The sequence below is a fragment of the Strongylocentrotus purpuratus genome, unplaced genomic scaffold (genome assembly GCF_000002235.5).
Source record: "Strongylocentrotus purpuratus isolate Spur 01 unplaced genomic scaffold, Spur_5.0 spur5_scaffold_7, whole genome shotgun sequence".
NCBI lineage: Eukaryota > Metazoa > Echinodermata > Echinoidea > Camarodonta > Strongylocentrotidae > Strongylocentrotus > Strongylocentrotus purpuratus.
Genome location: NW_022145613.1, coordinates 31995073 through 32005542, shown reverse-complemented (window position 1 = coordinate 32005542; position 10470 = coordinate 31995073). Strand labels below are relative to the sequence as shown.

The 10470-nt window shown below is 36.8% G+C and overlaps 1 protein-coding gene across 1 annotated transcript; it reads left to right on the top strand.

Moving 5' to 3' along the window:
* The first annotated feature begins 3976 nt into the window (after window positions 1-3976).
* On the top strand, window positions 3977-8277 carry LOC105441095 (G-protein coupled receptor 52-like). Its single transcript, XM_011671908.2, has 2 exons — window positions 3977-4064; window positions 5938-8277. Exon 2 carries the CDS (start codon window positions 6272-6274, stop codon window positions 7655-7657), a length of 1386 nt encoding a protein of 461 aa, XP_011670210.2. The 5' UTR covers window positions 3977-4064; window positions 5938-6271; the 3' UTR covers window positions 7658-8277.
* The last annotated feature ends 2193 nt before the right edge of the window (window positions 8278-10470 follow it).

Below are 10470 nucleotides of genomic sequence, written 5' to 3'. Positions count from 1 at the left end.
GCCTTTATGCATGAGAACTATTAAACATCTCATTCAATCTAACTAGGCTATCCTTCTGCCCAGTGTCATGAACAAAATTTTAAAATTGTATGCTACAGGCCCGTCGATTGTGCAATTTCATGGGACAAAGAGGGGTTTGATCTATCAAAAGGAAGAAGAAGAAGAAAAAAAAAAAAGAATGTAAAGAAACAAAAAATATTTTTTCTGTGACATACGGCTTCATAATTTATCATTATTAATATGTAAACCATTACGGCAATAGGCCACTGTTATCTGTCTTTCCTAAGGATTTCTTTTTAAATACTTGTTTTTTTTCTCCATTTTTTCCATTTCTTTCTAGAACAAAGACGACGAGGAACAAATACAATGAATTAGCTTCATCCGAAGGCTGCATGTCAGAGTGATATAAACGAATAGTTTTGAAATAAAGTCGAATATCATATGCATTCATCAAATCTCCAAAACAAGTCCACGTTACAACTTTCACCTCCGGGAATATAATATCCAACACACTTAGTCAACGAGTTATAATATAAACGATAGAAAGTTGCGGGTTTTTGTAAACGTATCTGATCAATATAAAACCTCAGGGATTCAGGAACGAGGTTAAGATCTACTTTTTTTTAAAGGTTGTTAATCTCGATAACTTGACACAACCAGCACCTTTGACATGGTTATCATGTTACATATTAATATCCCAGTCAAATCATTAAAGCTCATCTTGAGCCCTAGTATAGGCATCGTATGTTGAGAGAACCTTGGCTATAATTCATTCTAGATTGTTTAGATCCTGCAGTAGATTGATTGATTGAACCAGTGAAATAAAATCAAACTTGCTGGTAATCATCTTCAATAAAAACAACAATTCTTATTGGTGTCGCGGGCCTACTTACCTTGATTTCCTTATCTTTTTATGCTCATTACTCAGCCCCAATACATTTTCTACCAAAATCATTTGGCACATGTCATTTATTTTTAATCTTTAACAGTCAGTGTAAGTTTTGTTTGATTTAATTTTTTGATTTGTTTTATTGTCTTTTTTTCACATGGTTACATAAAGCATTAAAGACCGTCAGTACTAGTTTGGCTAGGAGGGATTAGACCACACAGCGAGGTCACTGACAAGTGGTTATCTCATTAACTCAGCTCTCAAATAACATAAGAAATAGAGGATCATGGGGGACCAACAGGCACCGATTGGGGAAGTTTTCTATATAGAGGGAGCAAGTAGCTACAAGTAGGACAGTGGGGCTTTAAGTCAACTGAACAATCTTCGAATTACACATTACTCATTAATCACCGAGTAAGTCATATTAATAATTTAAAATTAATCTGAACAGTATCAACACTAACTTTACAAGCAGTAAATAATACTATATTAACTATATGATCACATGATCTCATTAATGACTGTATATTTAATTTCAATATTCATACAAAGATCACTTTAAATGTTATAATATACTCTGTATAAAAATTTGTTAAAGGTATCAGTTGGATCTGTGAAAACTTATTTTCTATCATTACCAGAACTTAAGCTTATCTTTAAAATATCCAAGTCACACCAATGAGACAAACGCAGAAACGCAAGACGGACAACAGATTGAACTTAAAATTACACCCCTCCATGTGAAGCAAACATATAGGTCGACATGGAGTTAGTTTAGAATCAGTTTTGCAGGAGATGTTTGTCCGGCTTTGATGTGATGTGATTTGTGATTTGGATTTTGTTCTTGTTCTTTTATCATTTTCATTCTTCTTCTTCTTTCTCCTTCTTCTTCTTCTTCTTTTTTTCTTCTTCTTCTTCTTCTTCTTCTTCTTCTTCTTCTTCTTCTTCTTCTTCTTCTTTCTTCTTCTTCTTCTTCTTCTTCTTCTTCTTCTTCTTCTTCTTCTTCCTTTTCTTCTTCTTTTCTTTTTCTTTTTCATCCTGTTCTTCATTTTCTCCTCTTTCTTGATGGGTTCGGTCTGTTGTTAGTCTCGTCGGTGTCTCTAAAGTACGACACCTGACTTACACCGCCAAACTAACTCCACACCAACACCAAACCGTCTGTTTCCTGTTTGGATCCGGGCTAACTCGGACCCGGGGACAACTCGGCCCCACTGCAGTCGGTCTCAGTGGTGTTGGTCCCGTTGGTGCGACAGGTATAATAGTTCATGTTGTAGAGATAACATCTGTAATCTGTGTAATCAGAAATAATAGCGTGAGCGCATTCACGGGAGAGGAGGGGGAACATTTCATGTTTTGATCAAACGAATGTAATGACGATAAAGAGGAAAACATGAGAGATGAAGGTACCCTAACCCAGATATTTTATGTTTGTTTACACCCCCCCCCCCTCCACTTTCCGGCAGACAAACAAATCAGCGGGAAAAATTGTAATGGAAAGAGAACTGATATACAAGGAGGATAAATATTATCAAATCAACTAAAACAGAATACTAGGGGTATACTTCCAGGGCAAGTGACAGAGAGAGAGAGAGAGAGAGTGTGAGAGAGGGAGGGAGGGATGAGAGAGAGAGAGAGAGAGAGAGAGAGAGAGAGAGAGAGTGTGTGAGAGAGGGAGGGAGGGGTGGAGAGAGAGAGAGAGAGAGAGGGGGGGGGGGTGATTAAGAGAGAGGGATAGAGAGAGAGAGAGAGAGAGAGGGGGGGGGGGTATTAGAAGATCATTATGCAGACATCGTAAAGGTGAAAGAAACCCATTAAACCCGAAGAATGATTGTTGCCTTTTCAGTCGGGTTTAAATTAAGCTTTCAACACGTCGTGTCGACAAATCAACTTAATGAGAAAGAGGCAAACGGGCCAACGTCAGAGTGGTCCACTTTTTGTGTGTCATGCTCGTTTGAATAAGATTGATCAGAATTTCATCCGTCCCGATCACGTTTATAGGTGTTGAATTAGATTCACCAGCCATCTCTCTCTCTCTCTGTCTGTCATTCGTTGCAGTTGCATAACTGGTCATGCACACGAAAAACAAACAAATCTAATAATGCTAACATGTTTCATAAAAGTGAGAAAAGCGAACACCTAGTAATTATAATTCTCGTTAGATATTATCACTTTTGTGAAAAAAATTACTCCCCTTAGCATTATACCATTTTGGGGTCCGACAAAGCTTGCGCTTACATTTATTTTTGATAATCTTAATTCCTAATGGTTCGCACTGCCTTTCTGCACTCATGGACTTTCTGGCAGCTAGCACCAACAACAAAAATAGGTCTACAAATATTTCACGTACCATAGCTTCATGTTTTCATTGGTAAACCCATATAAAGGAAGAATCGAAAAACAGCAACCGCAACGGTCTTTTTAAATAATGTCCAAAATACGTCAATTTATTTTACCGCTTGCTAAAAAATCAAATTGCAACAAACAATTTTATTCGTTACGCAATATGTCCAATTTTACAATCAGAGGTTTCATAACTAAAGGAATAATTTCACAAAAGAGTAATTAAAAAGATGTTAAAGATTATGGTTACAATCTTGATGCTTCCCATAATAATTTTCAACATAATATATTGATAAGTTAGCCGTTTCTGACAAATACTCCTAAGCCAATAGTGACAGGTTTTTGTTATTCCTACACGGCTTTCCTTTGCTTGAAAGTTATTTACGTGACCTATAACTTTTCACAAGGACAATCAACCCTTGATCCGCCTCCGTCCGTGATTAATGGTAAAAAACAATGAATCAGGAAAAAATGTACAGGTATTTTTTAAATGAAAGCCCCCTTCCAATCTGTAAAATAATGAAGAAAACAAATATTAATTATCCAGTTTACTTTAATATCGAAAAAGGGTCACTGAACATTAACCACATAATTCAGGGTCGTATCTTTCTCCTCATGAATAATACATCCTTGTAGATGGTTGAAACACTATATTTTTATGAATAAAAAAAAGACCGGATTCTAACTTGTCTTGGCCGACGGACGGGCGAAAAAATTACGTTATTAAAATTCTTGCAGGTAACAACAGCGGATTGGTACATCGTATATCGTTATTCGGTGGCTTACAGACACGGTTTATATCGGAGCTGCTCTAAATCTTACATTTGAATGAGCGGTAAGATTATTTATTTCCATTTTTGCCAGCTTCATGGAATGTTCAATTTATGTATTTTTAACAACATCGGGAGATGACCTTAGCGCATTTATTAGATTTATGGAAAGTATAACATGAGGTTGTATTCGAGTTTTTCTAAATGCTTTTATAAGACGTTTGGAAATTTTATCTTCAGTAGCACTTCACTATCATTTATTGTCAACTCAAGAAATGCTCGATTGAAAATTAAAAAGGAAAATGAATTTTAAAATTGTATCCCAATAAGTCTTAAAAAAAAGAAAAAGTAACTGTTTGTTTTCATGTATAGGGGGATTGTTGATTAATTTGCTATTTCCTATTGGAATTTGATACATTTTTGTTTTTCTGATGTCCATGCTTATTACAACTGAATTTCCAAATGGACCAATAAAATTAATCTGAAGTCTGAATCTGATCTGAAATAAATATGCCAATAATATATTTAGCTAAAGGAGAGCTATATATATATATATATATATATATATATATATATATATATATATATATATATATATATCATCAATTCTTTTCAATTTTGGTGACTACGCAAAATATCACAAATAATAATAATAACAATATCTATGTCTCTCTTTTCTCTATCCCGACGTGGTCGATTTGTTGAATGGTGTACATGCTGTGTGTTTAATGATCGACTAGTTGTTCACATCATGCAGATTATTTTCCAAAACTGTAATTAAATGCGATTCTATTTTTTAAACACGGTTGTAGTTATCTGTAAGTAAAACGATATTTTGAGAAATATGATAAATTTATAAGGTTTATAAGGTTAGCAAGGTTCACATTAATTGTCCATTTAACAATGAAAATCCGTGGTATTTACATGGCATATGGGTACACAAATAGAAATATACATTCTTAAAAAAGACAAAATACAAAACATGATTTTGAGTCGACAGATAACGAAAACAAAAATAATCAAAAATAGATATAGTCATGCATCGATAATAATTTACCGGCTTGCAAATTAAGATGCAAAGACGATAAGTTTTTACAGGTATCAATAATTAATTGTATTTTTATAATTGTTATCAATATCATTATCATTATTATCATCAGTATTATTATTATTATTATTGTTATTATTTTTTATATTTTTATCATCATCATTTTCCCATTTTTTTTTATTATTGTTATCATTGTTTATTATTATTATTATTATTATTGTTATCATCATCATTGCATTATATATTTTCAATCATTATTATTATTACTATTATCGTTATCATTATTATTATTATCGTTATTATTATTATATACATACATTCATAATCAAGCTATAATCAAGTCCGTTGCGTTGGTAACATTAATATATTTTCATTGAGGTTTCCATTTGGAGACTTCGATAGACGAAGTGGGAAGGGTGAACACGTGAAATTATGAAGAGGAGCACATTGCAGGCAAGGTTGGAACTCCATAATTCAGAAAGTTCAGATAAACCAGGAGTTATAAGATAAGAGAAATATTTTAAAACCCAATTCAATTAATATATAGTTCGCGTGCTGGACTACAATTTATTTCCTCCTCTGAATCCAAATCATTAAGAAAAGCTTATGAGGACAAGAAAATATTTCACAAAAACAATTCTACTTAAATAATATTTCGTTCAATTAAGATAAAACATATATTATTTCCTAATTATGATATTAAAATCATAATAAAGGAATATTCTTCAACTTGCTTCTTGTTCTTAAATAGATATTTTATTGTACGTTCTCGGATATCACCATTGTAGCGCTACACTTAGTAAAAAAATGTAATCACCATTTTTGACAATTTCTGTACATGTATGTTTATTTCGTCTCTTTTCATAATTGTCTCTGAATATTATCTCCAGGTCTACGTGATTCTGTGATGACCGACTCTGCTTCCACCGCCCACTTGATGAACAATTTAACGGTATTACGAAGCTGGATTTGATAATTAGTCATCAACATGATTCTTTCATCATCTCATGATTTTCTTCTGCCAGCGTTCTACCCGTGTAAAAGGAATCGTGAAAAGGCTGAATAAAACCGACCTCGTGACTATAATATGCACGTAGGCGTTTTTGACCTATTGATTGCTAAAGACGACATTGCTTGGAACAATTTGAGCGCAGTACTGATAGTTCTTTAGATCTTAGGGTAGGCAGCAACCTGAAGCCCCATAATCTCGGCTTTTCTCATAGAATGACATCAACCTCGAGCCTATGCACCATGTGCGGAGACGACGACGACGACAACCAATATTACACAGAAGAAGACCCAATGAACCCGCTCTTCGTGTCCATAATCGAAGCCCTCTTCGTGCTCCTAATCGCTCTGCTCGCAGTCCTTGGCAACATTGTGAACATCGTGGTGATTGGCGGGGCGAAGTCGCTTAAAAGCTGTCAAGGATATTTTCTCCTTTCACTCGCCATCGCTGATTTAGGGATGGGGATCGTTGCTACGATAGGCATTGCTCCAGCTACTATGCACCGGTGGCCGTATGGGGATTTTATGTGTAAACTTTCCTCCTATGTGACGGAGGTTTGTACAAGAGTATCGCTCCTAATGATCATCGGTCTCAGTATCGAACGTTACATTGCAGTTATCCACCCTTTTCAGTACAATCGCTTCGTTACGAAAAACCGAGTTCTCTTTACCATCATAATGACGTGGCTCTTATGCATCGCATTTTTCCTTGTCCTCTTTACAAAAGTCGGACTTGGATACGAATATGATCTTGATAAACTGGCTTGTTCTGCGGCCTATGAAGACACGATGGAATACTATATTGCCGCTTTAGTGATTCTCCTGGTACCAAGTTTCGTGGTGATCACGTTCACGTCGATCAGTGTCCACGTGCGTGTCCTTCAGAGCTCTAGAAGACGAGAGATACTCTTTGGACGATCTGGTTCGGCAGGCCCGCGCAACGGCGAACGACTTCCGCTGCATTTCCGAAGAAACATGAAAGCTTTTAAAATGCTTGTAATAATAGCGGGAGTGTACTACATAACGTGGTTGCCGTACACTATATTATCAGGTCTTTTCCTTACCCATGCAGTCCGCTATGAGACCCTACCGAGTTTTGTTGAATTCCTCACGTTCTGGCTTACGGTTTCAAATAGTGGTTTTAATGTATTTGTCTACTTCGTCATGAACAAGAAGTTCCGCAACAAAGCCAAAGACATCTTCCAAAGGATACGAACCACATTCTTACTATGCTGCTGCATGCGCTTTTGCGAAGTTGTCGAAATGAGCCGAAAGAACAGGGAGTATCAACACTCGTCCTTGAGAGGTTCCGTAGACGGTAGGTATTTCCTGGGAATCAGGAAATCCAATGGAGAAGTCGTGCCGACCACCCTCCGCATCAAGTCGGGGAGGTTCAGTGATGGCACGATGAGCGCTGTAGGTGTGATACCTACAGATCAGCACATCTTCAGTCTAAGGTCACTCAAGAAGATGAGGAGTGAACCCTTTAGGAAAAAATCAGTCGCCATGCCAACGATGTCTCTGAAAATGGAAATGCGCAAAGAAGGCGGCCAACCTGATTTCTTTCCTACCGAAGTCATAGAGACAGTAACGGAAGTTTGATTTGGCATGGTTGATAGTTTTAGACGTGGCCTGTGGTTTTACTGACTTTAGAGATCATTTCCTATGTCTGTGATTGATAATCTTCATCACACCAAACTTATTTCAAATTCTCTTCCATGATCATTGTAAAATCTTCGAAACGAGTTAAAGGACTGCATGAATAATTCCATAATACAGACAAACATGTACATTATGTGTAAGGTCTCGAGAAATATGAATATTGTGATACGATCACCTTTTGGATATTAGACTTTTGCAGTCGTTATTGTGTAATGTAAAGAATTGGAGTTATCTAAAGAACAGCAAATACAAAAAGAGGAAATCATGAGGTAATTTATATCACGGCAGGAATGTTTAGATTTGTTGATGTTTTTTTCCCTCTAATTTGCCCACTTTAGAATGATAAGGGCCTTAGTGTAACTTAGAACCGTTGCCAGCTATCTGCAATCCCGGTGAAACAATAAATGAATTTGGGTGGTTATGGGCTTAAAGCCCTAAAGTGTTGGGAGCCCCGAATTCGCCAAAAATTGGATGGAAAAATTTCGATTAAATTTAAGTCACACTTCAGCAAAGATTTCCCCCCAAAATGCGTTTGAAGACAAATATTGATGAAAGAATACATAATTTAGGTTTTCTGTTGTACGCAGAAAACCTAAATTTTGTATTCTTTCATTTACATTTGTTTTTTAAATCCATGCAGAAATGTGTATTAAATGACATCCTCTTTCACATTATGATACAACTTGAGTGAAATTTTGCCATCAAATTTGTGGGGCTCCCAACATTTTAGAGGGACTTTAAAAGATTGCAATAAATAAACAAAATAACAGTTATGAGCTCTGGCATTTCATTTTCAGTATTGATTTCCATAACAATAGCAAAATATCACCTTAAATTCAGTCATTAACTTCAAATTTACACCCTCAAATAAAAGAGTGGAAAATAAGGCAGGCTTCATTCTGATTGCCATGGAAGCTATGTGCAATATTAGCGAAACAAGCTCGAAACATTTCCATTCCAGATAATTAAGACGATCGCATCATGTCAATATGATCATGACGTTTTATTGTCACTGATATTGGAATTTTATATCGTTGTCTAACACTAGGTGCCGTTCAAGGATGTTATATATTTATATATATTTGGAGGCATGCGCGTACGCAGGATTTTTTCAAGGGGGGGGGGGGGGGGTTAACATTTATAAATCGGGCCGAAAATTTCGCAACGACTCAGCCAGCCGTTGAATAAGCGGGGGGGGGGGGGGGGGGGGGGGGGGGTAAGAGGACACATTTTTTTTTTTTTTTTGGGGGGGGGGGGCTTCGAAATTTGAAAATTTGACATTTTGCTCCGTTGGGGGGGGGGGGAGAAGGTCAGCTTTTTTAGGTCAACCATGGGAATATTTAAAAAAAAAAAAAAAAAAAAAAAAAAATCCAAAAGGGGGGGGGGGGGTTTAGAGAAATTTAGGGGGGGTTTACATACAAAAAAATGACCAAAGGGGGGGGGTTTAACCCCCAACCCCCCCCCCGCCCCCTGTGTACGCGCCTGTTTGGAGGCTTAGGGGTTCGTGCATCAGTTTTCTACTTATTAATTGCTTAAATTAATTTATGATTAATATATTTTTGAAGGGAGCGGCTACTGCAAACGCTTTATTTCAAAACTTCTAAAACGATGAGATTATGCAAATATTCTACGAAAGATAGCTATATAATCGAAGGTTGTAATTGCATTTAATTGTATGATAATTATGTATAATAATACCATTGTATTATTCCCTATATATTGATTTTCTACACCGAATATAAAAAGAGGTATTTGGATCATTTTCAGCAATACGCCTATTCCACTGTTTCATTTTATTACAAACAAATTCTGAATCATGGAATCATCGAGAAAAAGACACAAATAAAGTAACCTACTAAGATTATAGCTTAATTGCATCTATAATGAAAAGAGTTCGGTAAACTAAACAAAGTTATCGAGATTATTCCATTATGTATCGTGGAGTACTTTAATGGTGGAGACAAATGCCGCTGATATAAAATTAAGATTGAACAATGATTCCTATTTACATATGCACAATGATATGCGTTTAGAGTGAAAGAGAAAGAGGAATGGCAATCAAGAGAGGGAGAGAGAGGAGATCAAAATTTAGACGGAAAGAGGGGGAAAGAGGGCAATATTATATGAGAGGAAAGGGAAAGAGAACAGGGAGGGGGGAGACAGAGAGACGAAAAGATGGAGAGAGAGGAAGAGAGGTAAAAAAAAAAGGAGAACGCAAGAGAGAGAGAGAGAGAAGAAAAAAGAGACAAGAGAGAGAGAGAGAGAGAAAAGGGGGAGGAGAGAGAGAGAGAGAGAGAGAGAAAGAAAGAGAGAGAGAGAGAGAGTGAGGGAGAGAGAGAGTGAGAGAGAGAAAGAGAGAGTGAGAAGGGGGGGGGGGGGGCTAGGCTGATCTTATTTCAGGAGCAATATATTTTACTATAAGATATCCCCTCCCTGCTGCAAGCAAAAGATGGCACGGTCTCCAATTTTGTTTGGTCTTAACATCGGCCTTATCCCAAGGATTCTGGAAGTAGTAAGGTTACAGCTTCTCCCCCCTCTCTCTCTCTCTCTCTCTCTCTCTCTCTCTCAGTATTTGCACCTACAACAGGACCCCAACATATAGCTTTAGTATCGGATCTAGAATTCTGGACCGGAATGATAAGGTGGAGGAGGGGGGGGGGGGGGCAGGGGATCGAGAGAGTACGAAATATTCCCGAAAGAAAAAAAAATCACACCGTCTCCTGTTCACATGTAGAACAACTTACACATACTTC

What these genes read in the sequence shown, in the direction of transcription:
- LOC105441095 (XM_011671908.2), top strand. Translation starts at nt 6,272, where the DNA reads ATGACATCAACCTCGAGCCTATGCACCATGTGCGGAGACGACGACGAC.